Raw genomic sequence first — 17,582 nt, 5'->3', positions numbered from 1 at the left:
AGATACCACTTTAACCAAGTGATCAGTGTTAACACCACTTATAATAAGATATATCAACATCCAGATATTTTGATGTACCAATAAGGTCACAACATCACTTTTGTGGTATTCTTGCCAAAAATATATAAGCCTGATCTAGTCAGGAGAAAACATGAGATAAGCCCAAACTAAGGGACACTCTCCAGTATAACTAGCTAGTACTCCTCAAAAGTGACTATGAAAGATAAAGCTGAGAAATTTTGATAGATTTGAGAAAACCAAGGAAACATGACAATTACAATGCAATATGGGATCCTGAATTGGACAAAACAGATATTAGTGGGAAAGCTGGCGAAATTCAAATAAAGTCTGTGGATTAGTAAACAGCATTGTGTCAATGTTAATTTTCAGGCTTTGGTAACGTATTATAGTTACATAAGATGTTAACACGGGGAAGCTGAGGGAAGCTGGGGGAAGGGTATATGCATAGAAACTCTGTACTATTATGCAAGTTTTCTAAAAGTCTAAAATTATTGCAAAATAAAAAGTTAAAAAAAAGAATGTACAGAGGTATGAGTACCTGAAGCTGGGTGCGATTCTTCTCTGTAAGGAAATCTACTTGAAGATCATGTAAATGATAGCGAAAAGATTTTCCATTCCGATCACAGAATAGGAGAGACTTATTAACAAACTCCTGCAGTATATCTTCAACTTCTTCAGTTTCCATGTCCCAGAGAACACATAACACCTAGGAATCATTTTAAGCATTTAATATGCCATAAAAGTATACTGACCAGGATTACAGACAAAGTGTTACGACAAAAAAAAATTTGTATCTTAAAACCCTGAATAAGAACCTCTCCATTTCATATGAAGCAGCTCAACCATTCAAGATGGAAAAGAGATTAAAAAAAAAAAAGTCAGATGTTTCTCCAGCTTCACAAGAACCACCAAGAAATAGGTAAGTCGTCTGGGATCAACACCAAGCTCTTGATGGAGACCGAGAACAGTGAGGCTTCTGAATCCTAAAACCCACCATCTCAGTCACCAGGTCTTATCTTTCCAATAGCCTCTGTGACAATGTTCTTGGTACTATATCAAAGGTTACATGACATAAATACCCAGTGACGAGAATTGTTGGTCCTTCTATTACCTTTGTAGGCACCTTAACATCCTTCTGAAAGATAGAAAGATCTGTGTAATAATCTTTGATGTCTTCTCTGAGCATTTCAACACTGATAGACATGGCTTCATCCAGAGCCTCATAATCGTAAGATGAAGATTTCCTTATCCTCTTAAATTGCTTATTCTGAAGCTGCCTGAGGTAGTAATCCCAGCGGTTGGGAAAATCACGTAAAAGTGCACCGATTAAAGACACTACGAGAGGAGAACCTACAGAAAAAGCAGTCACAGTGTTAACACTGGCTTATTTCAGACATACCACTAAGAATCAATTTATTCTTAAGGAATCATTTCCTTTGCATGTTATCCAAAGCCTTAAAATACTTACAAATCTTGAATTCACTTTAGGTATTTATTCTAAGGAGGTCATTAGATATAGAAATATTTCCTTTCAGGATATTCATCACAGCATTATTTAAAATAGTGAAAAATCTTAAACAATAACCAAGAAATGACTAAATAAAGTAAATTATATCACATTACCCATTGGTAAATTTTTTTCAAAAGATATTTAATGGTGTGGGAAAATGTTCAAGATTTGTTATATAAAAAGGACAAGATTCAAATTATGTATACCACTTTATAGTCTCAATGGTTTTTTCAAAGTTTTAGATGTAGTAAAAGAAGACTGAAAGAAACACTCTCATGATACTAATAATTATCAGGTTATGGATAATTTGTATTTATTCTTTATAATTTCACATTTTTTTAAATGTTTCAAAATGGACATGCATCAGCTTTATAATGAATATAAATCAGGTATTTTTTCCTAAGTTTAAGAGTTTTTTAAGTCAATTAACTTAAAACTCAAGTATGTATTTGATGGCAGAAAGAAAAGAAGGTATTTCTAAGCATTAACAATGATAGAAGAAATATAGATAGATTTGACTATATAAAATTTCTGTATGTTAAAAAATACTACAGTCCTTTTTGAGCCCGGGCCCTTGGCCCTTTGGGCCTTTTTAAGTTTTGAGCCTCGTCTTTTGCTCAGCCTGCTCCAAACTCTTTGTACTTTTGCTTCTGATAATGCCACCTTGGGCCCTAGAGCCATTCTCTACTGCTCAGGTCCACTTCTATTTCTTTGAAGTGTACTATCTTTCCTAATAGACTACTCTTTCACCACTTTAAATAAAATTTAAAAAAAGTACTACAAATGAAATTAAAAGATAGACCAAAAACTGGGGAAAATACTTGCAAACATATGACAAAGGGTTAACAGCTTCAATAGTTAGAATTCCTAAAAGTCTATTAAAAATACTTTTATCACAAAAGAAAAGTGAGTCAATGACAATTTCTTAAAATGCAAATATTCAATAAACAAGTAAAAAGTTTAACTTCATTAATAAAAAATGCAAATTTAGACACCACCAGTTTTCACTTTTCAAATTAGAACACTTTTATAAAATTCCAACAAAAACATTTAATTTTTTTTTTTAATTTTATTTTATTAAATTTATTGGGGTGACAATTGTTAGTAAAATTACATAGAGTTCAGGTGTACAATTCTGTATTACATCATCTATAAATCCCATTGTGTGTTCATCACCCAGAGTCAGTTCTCCTTCCATCACCATATATTGGATCCCCCTTACCCTCATCTCCCACCCACATTTTTTAATTTTGACTCACTGTATTTTTTATTCTTTGACAGTAGAGGTCACATCTTCATCTCACACACACCCCCCGCCCGTCACTAACATATTGTGGGTGTTCATTAAATACTATTTTAATGAATGAATGAATGAATGAATACCAAAATATCATATATTAGGTTGGTGCAAAAAGAATTGCACTTTTTGCAATATTTTTAGCCTTTTAAACCACAATTACTTTTCTTTTTCCCCTTTATTCCACCTCCCCCCACCTCCCCAGTCCAAGCCGTTGTTTCTCAGTCTAGTTGTGTAGGACACAGCTCCCTGGCCCATGCTGGCACTATGAGCCTTGCGCCATCCCCCCCCCCCCCCAGCTGAGGCAGTAGGTCGCCAGTCATAGGTCTGCCGCTCACAGCAGCTCACAGCAGCACACAGCAGCCCACGGCCACCGGCCACTCACGCTGGCCACCGGCCACCATGACACAAGGTAGCCCGTGGCAGCTCACACCAACCTCTGGCTGCTCACGGCAGTCAGCTCCAGGGAGAGCTGTTGTTCACAATCTTAGCTGTAGAGGGCGCAACTCACTGGCCCATGTGGGAATTGCACCAGAGACCTCCACGCTCCAACCACCTGGGCCATCGGGCAGGCCCTAAACTGCTATTACTTTTGCACCAACCTAATATTTAGGGTATCAGAGAAGAATCTAAAATATTAAATATTCTAGTAAAGTTTTTGGATGTTCATGTGCTAAATTGTCATGTTCATTAGCTTAACTTACATAAGATAAATTAACATCTCTATAATCCCCTTATCCACAAAATAAATAACTATACCTTTACATTCTTTTATAATACTATGAGCTTGTTCTGGCAAATCTGCTTTCTTCATATTAACAAAAAGGGATAAAATTTCAAGTCCTTTTTCTTTTCCTAAGCCACTCTCCACGGAGACTACATATTTAGGACCTGCAAAATCATAAGATATAATATGTAATTTGGTATGCAACATATTTAAATGTAATTGAACTAAAACATAAAAATAACTAAAAAGCAAATTAATAATCCTTACCCATTACTGAGTCTGTAACACTCTTGTCTCTGGTTGTAAGAAGAATCTGACATTGATTGTCAAAAGCTTTTAGCACCCAAGGATCCCAAACATCATCCAAGATCAACAGAGACCTAATTTAAAAAACTGTATTGAGTCACTAATTACATTTTAAGCTTCCTTTAAAAGAGAATGCCATCAGTGTTGTTAAATTTACAAAATAAAAAAAGAAAGAATACATGTCTCATGGTTCTTTCTCTTTTCTTTTTTGTTGTTTTTAAACTTTTATTTTAAGTATGTTTTTCCAGGACCCTCAGCTCCAAGTCAAGTAGTTGTTTCAACCTAGTTGTGGAAGGCGCAGCTCACAGTGGCCCATGTGGGGATGGAACCGAAAACCTTGTTAAGAGCACTACGCCCTAACCAAATGAGCTAGCCAGCTGCACCCCTCTTTTCTTTGCTATCTCTCTTCCACAACATACTGATCCAAATAAGGAAAAGAAAATTAGAGCCTCCCCCACCCACCCCAAATCAATGCATATTAATATTAAGGGACTTATTAAAAAGAGGGCTGTGTGTACCACGTAAGTACCAGAAATCAGCTACCTAGTACCTAAAAAGAAGTATCCATATACGGATTTTGGAAAAATCCAATTCAGTCTTTAAGCACCAAAACCAAATGAGAACTGGGTTCAGGTTAGTATTACAATGAATCATATAACAATGATTATATTTGAGCATTTTTTCCTATAAAACTACTAATTTCATATGTGTCAACCTAACAGAAAGCACTAACAAGGACATTACTTTTCATTTGGTACACTAGTGGGGTGTTTTTCATCCAAGAAATCAGTTTCTTTATTCATAATGACAAAGAACCTTTGTGTCAATTCTTGACTGGTCTCTTCCAAAAACTTTTTTAAACTCACCAGAACAAGTGGAGAAAAAAACAACTAACACCTGACAGCATAATTTTATACTTGCATTTTACCTGAATGGCACACCACTTCTATACACTACAAAAAAACAGACTCTAGATACATATGCAGGTTGGAATACTGCAAAAGCATACTAAAATGATGCTGAGAATGAAACAAAATAACTGGATTTATAAGTCATGGTCTGATACATCTGAGAGTGGTTACATTTTCCTGAACAGAAATCACTTTTATTTTTGCAAAGAAGGGAAGTAGGATTAGGGAAAAGACTGAGCAAGAAAACAAGGAATGGTTAGTGGTCTCAAATCTACTTGCTATGGGAAAATGGATTCCAGTGACTATCAAGGGGAAGGGGAGATAATGGAGGGATCTGGAGCAGAAAGAAGCCAGAGAGAACGGAGCTTACCATCTGTAGTGAGTATCCATCAAAAGCACCTAGGAGGCTTTTTCCAAAACTTACTCCTCTCACCCAATATTCTGACATTAATCCCCTTATCAATTTTAGAATCACTGCCATCCTCAGCCACTGTTACATGTGAAAATGTACTACATAGTCAGGTGCATTGGACATTAAAATAAGTTCAGTGCCATTGCCTAATTCTTGACCAATTTACTGTTACACTCCCAAGGAAGGCTTTATTCATCTTTGTACTTTCAACACTAACATAGGAACAATATTCAATGCTAGTTAAATGAACAAATTAAAGCAATGGTCACTGGAACATGAAAATCAAACTGTTGACTGAATTCCAAGTTATACTCAACACAAGCAGCAACTAAGCTGCTGTCACCCTTCTGGCTAATGAAAATTGTGAAAACTGTGGTGGTAACAGTGCCTGGCACATAATTATAACAGTATTTATTGAATGAATGAATGATTTAAATAAATAAAACAAACTCTTGAAGTACATGAAAGTAGAAGAGTTACACATATACCCAAAAACTAAGACAACAATAGAAGCGGCCTATTAAATAAATAATCCTTCCTGACTGTTTTTTTAGCAGTTGCCTACATTTATTCTGTCTCTTGTTGTATGTTATTCCACTAGAAATAATGGATTTAAGGTAAGAAACTAGCATTTTCCAGCAAAGACCGCTCATCAACTCATCTACTTAAGAAAGTATTTCTTGAGAGCCTACAATGGTACATAAAAGACTATGTGGTAGGTAGGAGACAAAGAAGAGAAAAGTAGCAATTTTAGGTCAGTGGCGGCCACTTTTTGTTTTTTAATACAAGAGCGAGAACAACAGGAGAGCAATGGTTCTTTCTTAGATACTCTACCGAACAGCAAGAAAAGGGTAAAACATATACAGGATGTCAGTAGTTAGGTGCACTGGGACTTCATATGCCAACCTAATCTGACCAGCTATCTGTACCTTGGGTGTTTGCGCAGCATCAGAAGGCGGAGACGGTCCTTAGCCTCTTCAATGTTAAGTGGAAGCCTCTGGGAGAAACTCTCATCCTCATCCAACCGTGTACAAAGATTCTGCAGTTTCATCAGAAGCCCAGCTTTGTCTTGTTTCCCAACTGAAACCCAATGCACACCCCCTGGGAAACAACCTGGTGAGGAAAAGAATCATAAACTTAAAGACTTCGAACAGGAGTGCTTCTTTGAAAGATTTTATGGATAGGCAGCAAATTTGCTCCAATCTTCAATCTCACCACATCTTCAGCCTTTCTTTGTAGCCTGAATCTAAGAAACATTGAATATATGGATAAATTGAAGTTTGGAGTAAAATCTGCTTTTTATCAATAAAACCTTACCAAACAAAATTTCATAATCTTTGTCCTATGTCATCAGTCATCGCTGTACAGCAGTTTCTCACCCTAAACACTCTGGACATTTTGGGTCAGGTAATTCATTACTGTGAGGGACTGCCCTGTGCATTGCAGGATGTTTAACAGCTTCCCTAGCACCTATCCACTACTGCCAGCAGCATTCCCCCTCGCCAGTTATGACATCCAAAAATGTCTCCAAACACTGCCAAATGTCTACTGGGGGGCAAAATCACCTCTGACTGAGAACCACTGATGTCTAAGGACGCGTAATCACTCATTAAGGTTCTCATTAGAGAACAAGTTATGTTCAAGTCTGGCTCTACTGCTTACTAACTATGCGATCTTTAGCAAATTGCTTAATCTGTCTCATTTATTAGCCTGGCATAAGAGTGTTTATCCGACCTATTTCAGAGTTACTCTGAGAAATTAATGATATAAAATACGTGAATTTGCTATGTTAACTGTAAAGGGTTGTAACAGACTTACTGGTGATACGGATCTAAGAGCACCTCACAAACATTAAGTTTTGAAATAGTAAGCACTATATGAGTGGACATTACTGTTACTATCAACTGTTACCATCATCATTATTGTTAATTAAGCCACAGCATATCCTAAAATACATATTTTTAATTACATATTATCAGAAACCAAAAATCTTAAGTTTTCACAGACTATACTTAATTAGCTTCACATAGATAGAAAAAACAGTAAGAGGCATCCCTATGTGTAAAATATGGTGAACAGTAGTAGCATTAGATCACACCAGTGGCATTAACCATAAGATTTATATTATGTGATGGCAAAAGTATAAGAAAAAGCAAAAAACAGCTACAAACATAAATGAGTTATATTACACCACAGGCAATTTATTTACTGGTGTTCACAAATAAGTACAAAAAGAAATCACTACCTTAAATTTAAGAAATATTTGTATATATGCTCAAAGATTTATAACATATTTTTGAGTATTAGTCTAATAGTTCTATACGTTAATCTATATTTAATCCTCACAGAAGACTATCAAGCAGACACTATTGTTATCCCCTTTACAGATGAAGAAACTGAGGGATACAAAGGTTGAGTAATTTATCCAAGATTATGCAGCTAATAAAGCAGAGATGGGACTCAAACCTCCAGGATCAATGCTCGACTTCTAAACTATTCTTCCTCCACAAGGATATCACTGCAGTATTGTTTGCAACAGGAAAAATCTGGAAACCACCTGCAATGTCCATTTGAACCTCCTCTTTCCCTGCAGGTTTCCAAAGCCTGAGGTAGGCCCAACTGAGGAAGGAGAGAACTTTATATATAAATGAAGTCTGGAGTATTAAATAGGATCTGACATTTTAATTATTGAAATGAGACTGTTTTTAAAACATTAAGTGACCTGGGGACTCTGAATCTATATACAGCCAGGGAAAGAATCAGTCCCAGAGAAGAGTTTGAAACAGGCAATGAGGGAAAAGAGTAAAGTTGTTTTCTGATTACATCCTACAAACACCAACGCAATGGTTACACATCCACTAAATAAACCTAATAAAATTGCCAAGGTTTATGATCATGAATTTAAATTGAAACTCAGTTGAGTGATTTTCTCCAGCAAAGAGGAAGCAAGTAATGGCCTGGATGAAGCAACAGGGAGTAAGAAAGAATGCCTACTCCATCTTCTAGCATAGAGAAGTAATCAGCTTTCACCCAAGATACGGAGAGAACCCAAGAGCCAAGAGTATGTGCTAAAGAGCAAATGAATGATGGGCAATAAAAATCTAGGGCCAAGCCTACGAGGGGACTGATGGGATAAATACCCGTAGTGAAGATATTATGGAACCAATGGATAAATCTTGATACACCAGCAAACTGTAGTAGTGAACTTGAAGAACAGAATAGGTGGAGATAGGCAAAGAGTATAGAATAGAATGCTTAACATCAAGATTTCAAAGTGGCATCGTTTCTGGTAATGCCAAGGACCGGGGTCCAGGCCAGGGTCCAGGGAAGTATATGGGTGAAGGGGAGCGAAGAAAATGATCACTGCAGATAAAGAGGTCAAGGAACTGAGAGGCCAAGGTTCGGGATGACTCATCCACATAGATACCAAAGTCCCTAAGAATACCAATAGAAGGGCTTAGATTTATAATTAAGAACTCCAATTGTCAATGAATGAGACGGCAGTTAACATAACTGGGAAAGATTAGAGAAAAGAATCTCAAAGGACAAGGAATTTGGCTGGAGGAGTATTAATAGTGTGGATAAGGCAACAGAGAGTGAGGACAATATCCACCCATTTCCTGGTGCTGAAGTATGTGGGATATAAAGGAAAAGCAGTTGCCACATCACTGAAGATAGCTATGGAGAAGGTGATATATCCTCAGGGAACTGTCCAGTTTCAGATAATGCAAGAAGGAAAACAACTTAAGAAGGGGTTAATGATACAGAGGAGTTTCCTAATCACAGAGGAGGAAGTCTAAATAGCATATGGCAGAAAGGCTTGGAAGTGAGGGAAGGGGACCTAGATCAGAACTTGGCAATGAATGTACTGAGTGTATCTCCATGAGCCTCTGAAAGATAACAAATGACCAGGAGACAGAGAACTCTGTGATAACTGAGGTATGAAGTATGGTTTGATAATCAGTGCCAGTGTCTTAGAAGGAGGCAGACAAGTCCTACACTTTCCTCCTGAAAGCTCCCTGAAGTTCCCACAGGCTTCCTTCAGTGTAAGTCAACAGTTATAGAGCAGTAAATCCTTGATTTCTGTTTCACTTTCTTGTTTCGCTTAGTGTGGTAGCTGTGTTCTATGGATGTTCATGTTTATAAATGCACAAGGAAAAGTTTGGAAAAATTCACTCTAAACTGTTAACCGTGATTATCTCTGGTGAACAATTTAGGAGAAAGGGGAGCAGGGCAAATGTAAAGAATTTTTACTTCTTTTTAAATGAAAATACTGTAATACTTATAACAAAGTTTCAAACTACCTGTTGCCCCTCAGGTTTGTTTTGGGGTTCTTTTTGTTTGTTTATGCTTTCTATTTAAATTTTTTGTAAATCATGCCAGGATTAAAGACAAGGCAAAGAAAGTGCCGGACATAGCTAGACAGTAAATTTTTCAGATTTAAATTTAAGTACCTATTATCTACATAAAGGTCTTCCCTAAATTCAAAACTAAACAACGAGTGCATTATAAGTATATGCAAAAAAAATAAAACACTACTAGCTTTAAAAGGAAAGACAAACAGACCAAAAGACCAACTGATCTGCTAATCTCCTACCATCACAATATGACAGTTAAACACTGAAGTATTAATTCCACGTTTCTGAAAGAATCTAAACATCTTGACTATGGGCACAAGAGGGAGCAATTTAGCCTTGAATGAGGCTTGTACCTATAATTCACTCAGAGAAAAATTGCCTTTATTCAGAGAAAATTAACCCCATCCTACTTTCACATGAGGCTGATCCTACTAGCAATTAATAATCTAATCGCATCAAGGAAATCTTGGGAAGGACAGAAAATAGGTAGACGGCCTCTGGAGAAAGCTTCCACGCTTTAAAAACTCAGGGGGAGAGAGGTTGGAGACTGAGTTCAATCACGAATGCCCGATGATTTAATCAAACATGTTTATGTAATGAACCCTCCATAAAAAAGGGTGGGATTCCGAGAGCTTCTGGATCAGTGAACACATGGAGGTGTGGGGAGAGTAGCGCACCCAGAGAGGACATGGAAGCTCGGAGCCCTTTCCCACACACTTTGCCTTATGCATCTCCTCCATCTGGCTATTCCTTAGTTATATTCGTTTATGATAAACCAGTCATCTAGTAAGTAAAATGTTTTCCTGAGTTCTGTGAGCCACTCTAGCAAATTAGTCAAACCCAAGGAGAGGGAACCTCTGATCTATACTATAGCCGTTTGGTCAGAAGCACAAGTAACAATCTGGAATTGTAATCAGCATCTGAAGGGGGGTGGGGGGGCAGTCTTGTGGAACTGAACCCTTACTCTGTGGGATCTGACGCTATCTCCAGATAGGTAAGTGTCAGAATTGAGTTTAAATCATAGGATACCCAGCTGGTGCTAAAGAACTGCGGGGTGTGTGGAAAACCCACACATGTGGTGTCAGAAATGAAGTAGTGTTGTAGTTGTGTAGAGAAGACGTATAGGTGTTTTTCCTTAGAGGAGAAGGGAAATAAGAATAAGAAATTGCTTTTTACATCTTTTTTTTTTAATTAAAGTTTATTGGGGTGACAATTGTTAGCAAAGTTACATAGGTTTCAGGTGTACAATTCTATAATACATCATCTATATTGGGAAATTTTTAAAAGGCAATAAATATAGCGAGAAGCTAAGTCTTATACAGACCTAATATAACAATGGGCTGTAAAATAAAAAATATGACTGACTAAATCCTCTGTACTTAAGATTTCACAAAAGCATATGAGGAATATGAATTAAGTTCACTGTGCACCAGACAACTGCTATTATCTCTGACATTTTCTCAAAACCAAATGGTTAAAATCTATTCCCAGACCACAATTTACACAATATGATTCCTGGGTAATTAATTCCCAAGTTGATGGTCAATTTTAACCACTAAAATGGAAAACTCACCCCAATAATTGAGAGAGTAATTTTAATTCAGTTGAGCGGCTCACTTTTCACACTATAAATTAGTGTATTATAAATATATATTTTAAAGGAAATTCATCATAATATTGAAAGAAAAACCCAGTTTTTCACACTAAAGGAACTTAAACCAATTTTATCCTGAAATATCTTTGATGATCAACTTTGCAGTAGAGGTTTAAAAAAAAGAGTAAATAAATAAAAATAAAGCCTTGGCCCTGGGATCTTCATAGAGCTGAGTCCCAGGAAACTTTCTACAACGACAAAGGGGGAAAGCCAGGGTTTAGGAAATGGGCATACTTCCAACAAGAGTATGACCAATACTGCTGACAAAGGTTGTGAAGTATACATGAAGCCAGGTGTGTACAATAGATGTCCCCTAGCTTCCATCTTTCTAAATCTCTTAGAAGTATATCATTCATTCCATTAATTTTGTCATCTCATAAACTGTCTTAACCACGGATTTGTGCTATAAACAAAAAAGTTATTTACAACTAGAAATCCGGAACTGTCTTTAGATTCCCCTAGAACTCACTAATGAATGGAGGTAATCAAAGACTGAGGGAGCTACATGACTATTCCTGGCGAACACCCTGAGAACCTACCAGACTCATTAAGATCAGCAGCATACCTGCTGAATGTCCTAAATCCTCTGCTGTACAGAATGCCCTTCTCCACTCCAGTAACTACCCAATACCCTTCCCACCTTCCCTACTCTCCCATCCCAACCTAGACTGCCTGGAAAACTTCTATTCTTCCTCCAAACTCCAGCTAAAATGTCATCTCATTCAGGAAATTTGTGCAATCCACCCTCTTCCCCCAGACAGATAACGCTCCCTTCCTTTGTTCTAACTATGTACCTTATCCTTGTTTCTACTGCTCAATTTATCACATATATCATATTTTCTTAATGTCTATCTCCCCTACTAGTATGTGAGTGAATTCCTTAGATGCACAGACTGTGCTGTCTTTTGGGATCCCCAGTACCCTAAACAGTGCCAAGCACCACATCAGGCTCTCAAATATTACTGAACACATGAATACCTGCAGCAAGAAAAGTAAGTCACCAGATAGCAAATGAATCAATAAAGCCCACCTATAAAAATCCATCAGTTGCTATAGTCGACTCCTTGGGGCTTTTTCTTGGGGCTTACCATAAAATAGACAAGTTACTAAAGATTTTCATTTTTAAAGATAAGCAACTGATATACGTGTAATTAATTACAGAAATGGAATTAACAGTTTAATACAGGATGCCAAATACATGGGAGAATCACCCACTGGGAGAGTCATTAGGGGAACTGAGTTTCCAAGAATTTCCTTCCCTATAGCACTCCATGCCACAACAGATAGGAGGGTATAAGTCTAGTACTGCCTGAAGGGCAGGGATATAAGCTGAACAACCTTTCAAAACCCTTTTTCAACCCTCGATTGTTAAGATACAAGAGAACTACCACATTTCCCCGAAAATAAGACCTAACCGGAAAAAATGCCCTAGCATGATTTTTCAGGATGACATCCCCTGAACATAAGCCCCAATGCATCTTTTGGAGCAAACCTTAATATAAGACCCGGTCCTATTTTCGGAGAAACACGGTAGCTTCATTCCTATAATAAGCACCACCCGATAATGTATAAATTTATTGATCTGGCTACCCAAGCCTCGTTGTGACAGGCTAAGTAGAAAATAAAATCCAAATTTTTGTTTGTTTTTTGTTTTTTTTGTTTTTTTTATTTATTTATTGGGGTGACAATTGTTAGTAAAATTACATAGATTTCAGGTGTACAATTCTGTATTACATCATCTATAAATCCCATTGTGTGTTCACCACCCAGAGTCAGTTCTCCTTCCATCACCATATATTTGATCCATAAAATCCAAATTTAATCATGCCTGTGGTAGGCAGAATAATAGTCCCTCAAAAACATCCACATCCTATTCCACAGAACTTGTAAATGTTACCTAACATGGCAAAAGGGACTTTGCAGATACAATTAAATTAAGAATTTTAAAATGAGATTATTCCAGATTATCCGGTGGGCCCAATGAGGGCCTTAATAAGAGTGTGGTGAGAAGGTTAAGAGTCAGAGGATATGGAATGACAGAAGCAAAGCTCAGAAAGAAAGAGAAAGATGTGAAGATGCTATGCAATGCCAACTTTGAAAATGAAGGGAAAAACCATGAGCCAAGGAATGTAGGCCATCTCTAGAAGCTGGAAAAGCAAGGAAAAGGATTCTCCCTAAAGCCTCTAGAAGGAACTCAGTCCCACGGACACCTTGATTTTAGCCTAGTAAGATCTATTTTGGACTTCTGACCTCTAAAACTATAAGATAATAGACTGCTGTTATGTTAAGCCACCAAATTTTTGGTACTTTGTTACAGCAGCAACAGAGAACTAATCCAATACCTAAAGGTTATCTCCTTAGCCCGTAACACATGGTAATCAAAACTTACCTTCTAAGAAGTCATGATCTCGAACAGCTTCTGCAGCTAATACCGACTTCCCACATCCTGCCATTCCATACACGGTGACCCATCCTGGTTCACCATTCAGTTTGGAGAGTTTCTGCTGAATTGCACTCACCAGCTTCTTCCTAGTAACAAAAACAACCGGCCTCTGTGGTACTCCTCCTTCACACAGCACTGTCCTTACTGAAACCCAAAACAAAACAAGCATAAATGAAGAGAACTTTGTATGGTTACTCAAGTAGTACCATAAAAACCCAAGAGAATAAGGCTGAGGCCTTAACCTCAGAATTTCCAGAAGTAAGAAATGTGATTAGCATATTAATTTCAACTTTCTGATTTCTCAGAAAACCCAGAATAAAAGCAAATATATACCTTTCAAGATGACTACAGACAATGGAAATTTCCATCTGTATCTTACCCTATTTTTCTCTGATTCTCCAATCTCTTTTCCTCATATTAAGATTGGGAAGGAGAGTGTAAAAGTGAAGAATATGGAATTCCTTTCAAGAATATAGATTTCTAAAGATCCTTATTCTTTCCTACACATGAACTCGATAAACACAGAACTGGAGAACTTAAATAAAGACCTACAAATTGTCTATCTCCAAAAATTAGGGTATGTATATTACCACCTCAGCAGGAGATAGCTCCCTGGGCAGGTAGAAAATGTCAGAGTTAATACAGACGCAAATAAAAACATGTAAATTGGAAAACCTAGCTAAAATTTTTCACATGCATTTTTTTTCACATTCATTTTTCAGTGAACTGATCAGTCTCTTCAGCAGACGCCATCTATAGTAAGACAAAACTGCAGCAATATAGCCATTGCGATACAAATGTGATAGAAGGTATTATGGATACAAACCATATGAAGTTATTCCACCAAATGAATCTTTGCCATTGGAAAAAGGGACCACAGGAATGCCATCAGAGAGAAGAGCAGCAAGATCTTTATACCCTTCATGTAGTAGAGCATTGTAGAATGATATGTAGGAATAATTATCTTTCTTAAGTATCATTTTAATTAGCATAGCTGCTCGTTGCTGCTGAGTGGGCTTAAAAAAAAAAAAAAGTAGTTTAGTATACTACAAAGAACATGTCTGCAACAATTTAGTGGAGACCAGTACAAGCTCTGAAATAAATTCTAAAAATGTTTAAGAAAGCGTAGACTGCCTCTGAGAGCTTTACCTCATTTTTCACTTTTTCCTCCTCTGATACTGTTAGAACTCCAGCACTAATCATATGATCCATTATGTAGGATGTTTTGATGTCCTTTTCCAGGGCTTCTCTATGTTGAAGCAAACAATTTCGAGCTTTTGCATCCATCCTCTCTCAATTTTTTCTCTCTGAGCTGTCAACCTCAGCTACAGCCAAAAAAATCAAAATATTTGTCAGGCCAATAAAAACATGAAAGATGTGTAACTTCATTGGTAATCAAGAAATGTAAAGAAAATAAGATTTCGCAAAGTTTTTTAAATGGGTAAAACCCAATGCTTTTAAAGGTGTGAGAAAAATGGGTATTTTTAGGTATTACTTGAAGTGAGTACAAAATGGATGCAACTTTTCTGGAAGGCAATATAAGATACAGAAGTGTTTAAAATACACATTCTCTTTAACCCAGAAATGCCACTTCTAGGAATTTACCTCAAGGAGACATTCACATGTACATGCAAAAATACCCACAAAAAAGAATTAACAGTATGGATTTAAAAAACTATTTTACACACACACACACACACACACACACACCCACGATGGAATATTATACACCCATTTAAAATAAAACACATCTCCAAGTACCAACATGGAAAGATGCTAATGACACATTGATGATTGAAAAAATTAGAAATATGTTCCCAGATACAGCATAAAATGTGTGTTGGCACCATATAAATACAAAGAGAGATGTTTAGAAGTCTGTTCAACAAAATGTTTGGGTTACTTCTAAGGTAGCAAAACTGGGGTTTTTTTTCCCCCTTTTTCTGTACCGTTCTATATTGTCTTACTTTTTTTCAATGCACATTTTCACTTTTACAACAAAAATAATTTTTTAATATTTTATAAACAATGATCATACTGAAGTCCTAGTGTTTAGAAACTTGTTTTATTTATCCATTATAAGACTAAATAGAGCATTGCTGGTATTGAGTATTAGTTCTTCCTCAAGGTGGGTGCAAGCTCTAGGTCTTCAATGGTAAACACATTTCTCATATGCTCACTCCACTAATGCTTCAGCTGAGCTGCTAAGTATGACAAAGCAACAGGAAATACCCTCTGATGTCATCTCTTGGAGTAAGAGAACACAAAAAAAGAATAACATTCTTTACAGAATAATACTTTAAGGTTCTACTGACTTTATTTAAAATACAATGCAAAATTTTCCATGAGTATAAAACACAGATCAGAATGTTTGCAAGTTTTTAAAACATTAACAGAACTCTACTCAAGGTATTACAGTGTCTAAATGTGTTTATTAATTTATTCATTCAATAAACATTTGAGCCTTTCTATGAGCCAGGCCCTGAGTCTAAAGAGAAGATTAAAATCATACCCTGAAGGAATTCACAATCTAATGGAAGAGAGAAATTTCATTAGGATGTGATGTCAAAGTGCAAAAACAAAGATAAGCACAAGTAATTTAGATTGCACAAAGAAAAGCAATAATCATTAAGCTTCAATAACTATATATTTTTTAAACGCCACCAAATGTGGCACTTGCATAGGGAAGTAGAGAATTTCCCTAGCTTGTCAAGTTTCACAAAATGCCCAGCACTGGCATGAAACTTAGAAAAGAAAAAGTTATGACTAGAATCAAGACTATTGTATTTTTTAAATGTTAATAACGTTTTTATTATCTCAATTTAAACATCCCTTAACTTTTAGTAACAAAACTCCATTTGACAAAACAAAAATGAATTTTTTTAGGTTATGGCCAACAGCCTAGCAAATAGACACTCTGACAACCTGAAACTAATGTCCAAGTTTACCCAGTCCTATTACAATTACGTAAACTTTAAACCGCACAAATTGAAGTATTCTGAACAAATTCTCAGAGTTCCACTTTTGAAACCACACAAAAATGAGAACCCAAAACTCTTCATAGATGTGAAATAGAAAGAAGGGCAATTTCATCCAGGAAACCGTTAATAGTTAACTACTTCCTCTTTAATTTCTCTTCCTGATATAGGACGGACAATTCCTTGTCCCAGAATTCTAAGTCCCTAAGCTCGGTACTGAACCTGCAAAAAACCCGGCTCCGGGAGAAAAGCGAGGCGCAAACTTACCCAAACCTTCGTACAAACCTTCACTGAGAAGAGCAGCCCTATGGGGACAGAAATGGAAATCAAATGGGCGTGGGGGAGGCAGCGGAGGCTTCGGAAAGGGAATGCAGGACACTGGGCGCAGCCCCCGTACAAATCCGGGTCTCCAGGTGCCTTACCTGGGCTTCCGCAGCCTGCGGTACCTGAAGACCTCCGCGGACCTCCGACCCCCGGAGAGGTAGGCGTCACCTCGGCGGGCGGACAACACAGTCCCGGGGTCGCAGCCGCCCTCCCGGTGGACGCCACCCCAGACACAAAGGGAGGAGGGTCACTCGGGCTGTCGCTCCTTCCCTCAGGCAGTAGCTGAACCCCTGCGCCCCGGCGCCACTGAGGGCCCTGATTTCCCCACCTCCCGCTCCCTCACCCCTTCTGCCCAAGAAGAAAGCATCCGCGTCCACTTGCACCTCCCCCTCTTTGCCTGAGGACCGCCGAGTAGTCAAAATGCACCCAGCCCGCCCAAACAGGACACCGAGCCCGCGTATGCAAATAAACACTGAGCCCGGCTGGGGCTGCCGCCGCCGCGCGCGCTCCCGCCCCGACTTGTGCCCGCGCGCGCACAAGGAAGCGCCCTTCGCCCCACCCCCCAGCGGGCGCAGCTAAGCCACGGGGACGCGCCGCGTTCCAGTGAGAGGAGGCCCGAGGAGGCGGCGCGCCCGACGTGG

General features: G+C 37.9%; 1 protein-coding gene across 2 annotated transcripts in view; it reads right to left on the bottom strand.

Moving 5' to 3' along the window:
- APAF1 (apoptotic peptidase activating factor 1) overlaps positions 1-17,297 on the bottom strand; it is a 65,979-nt gene extending 48,682 nt beyond the window's left edge. Inside the window, exons 1-10 of one of the 2 annotated variants that reach the window (XM_019732133.2) lie at positions 17,040-17,297; positions 16,885-16,922; positions 14,789-14,964; positions 14,466-14,655; positions 13,586-13,783; positions 6,114-6,297; positions 3,823-3,935; positions 3,588-3,719; positions 1,133-1,371; positions 560-727 (exon numbers count right to left, since the gene is read on the bottom strand). In XM_019732133.2, coding sequence (XP_019587692.2) covers positions 560-727; positions 1,133-1,371; positions 3,588-3,719; positions 3,823-3,935; positions 6,114-6,297; positions 13,586-13,783; positions 14,466-14,655; positions 14,789-14,926 — 1,362 coding nt within the window. In that variant the 5' untranslated portion in view covers positions 14,927-14,964; positions 16,885-16,922; positions 17,040-17,297. The remainder of the gene's footprint in view (positions 1-559; positions 728-1,132; positions 1,372-3,587; positions 3,720-3,822; positions 3,936-6,113; positions 6,298-13,585; positions 13,784-14,465; positions 14,656-14,788; positions 14,965-16,884; positions 16,923-17,039) is intronic. The other variant, XM_019732132.2, reaches the window with a different exon arrangement.
- Between the last annotated feature and the right edge of the window lie 285 nt (positions 17,298-17,582).

Source organism: Rhinolophus sinicus, linkage group LG02, assembly GCF_036562045.2.
Source record: "Rhinolophus sinicus isolate RSC01 linkage group LG02, ASM3656204v1, whole genome shotgun sequence".
In the NCBI taxonomy this organism is placed as follows: Eukaryota; Metazoa; Chordata; class Mammalia; order Chiroptera; family Rhinolophidae; genus Rhinolophus; species Rhinolophus sinicus.
Note: the sequence above shows the minus strand (reverse complement) of the source record. Positions and strands in the feature narration are given on the sequence as shown.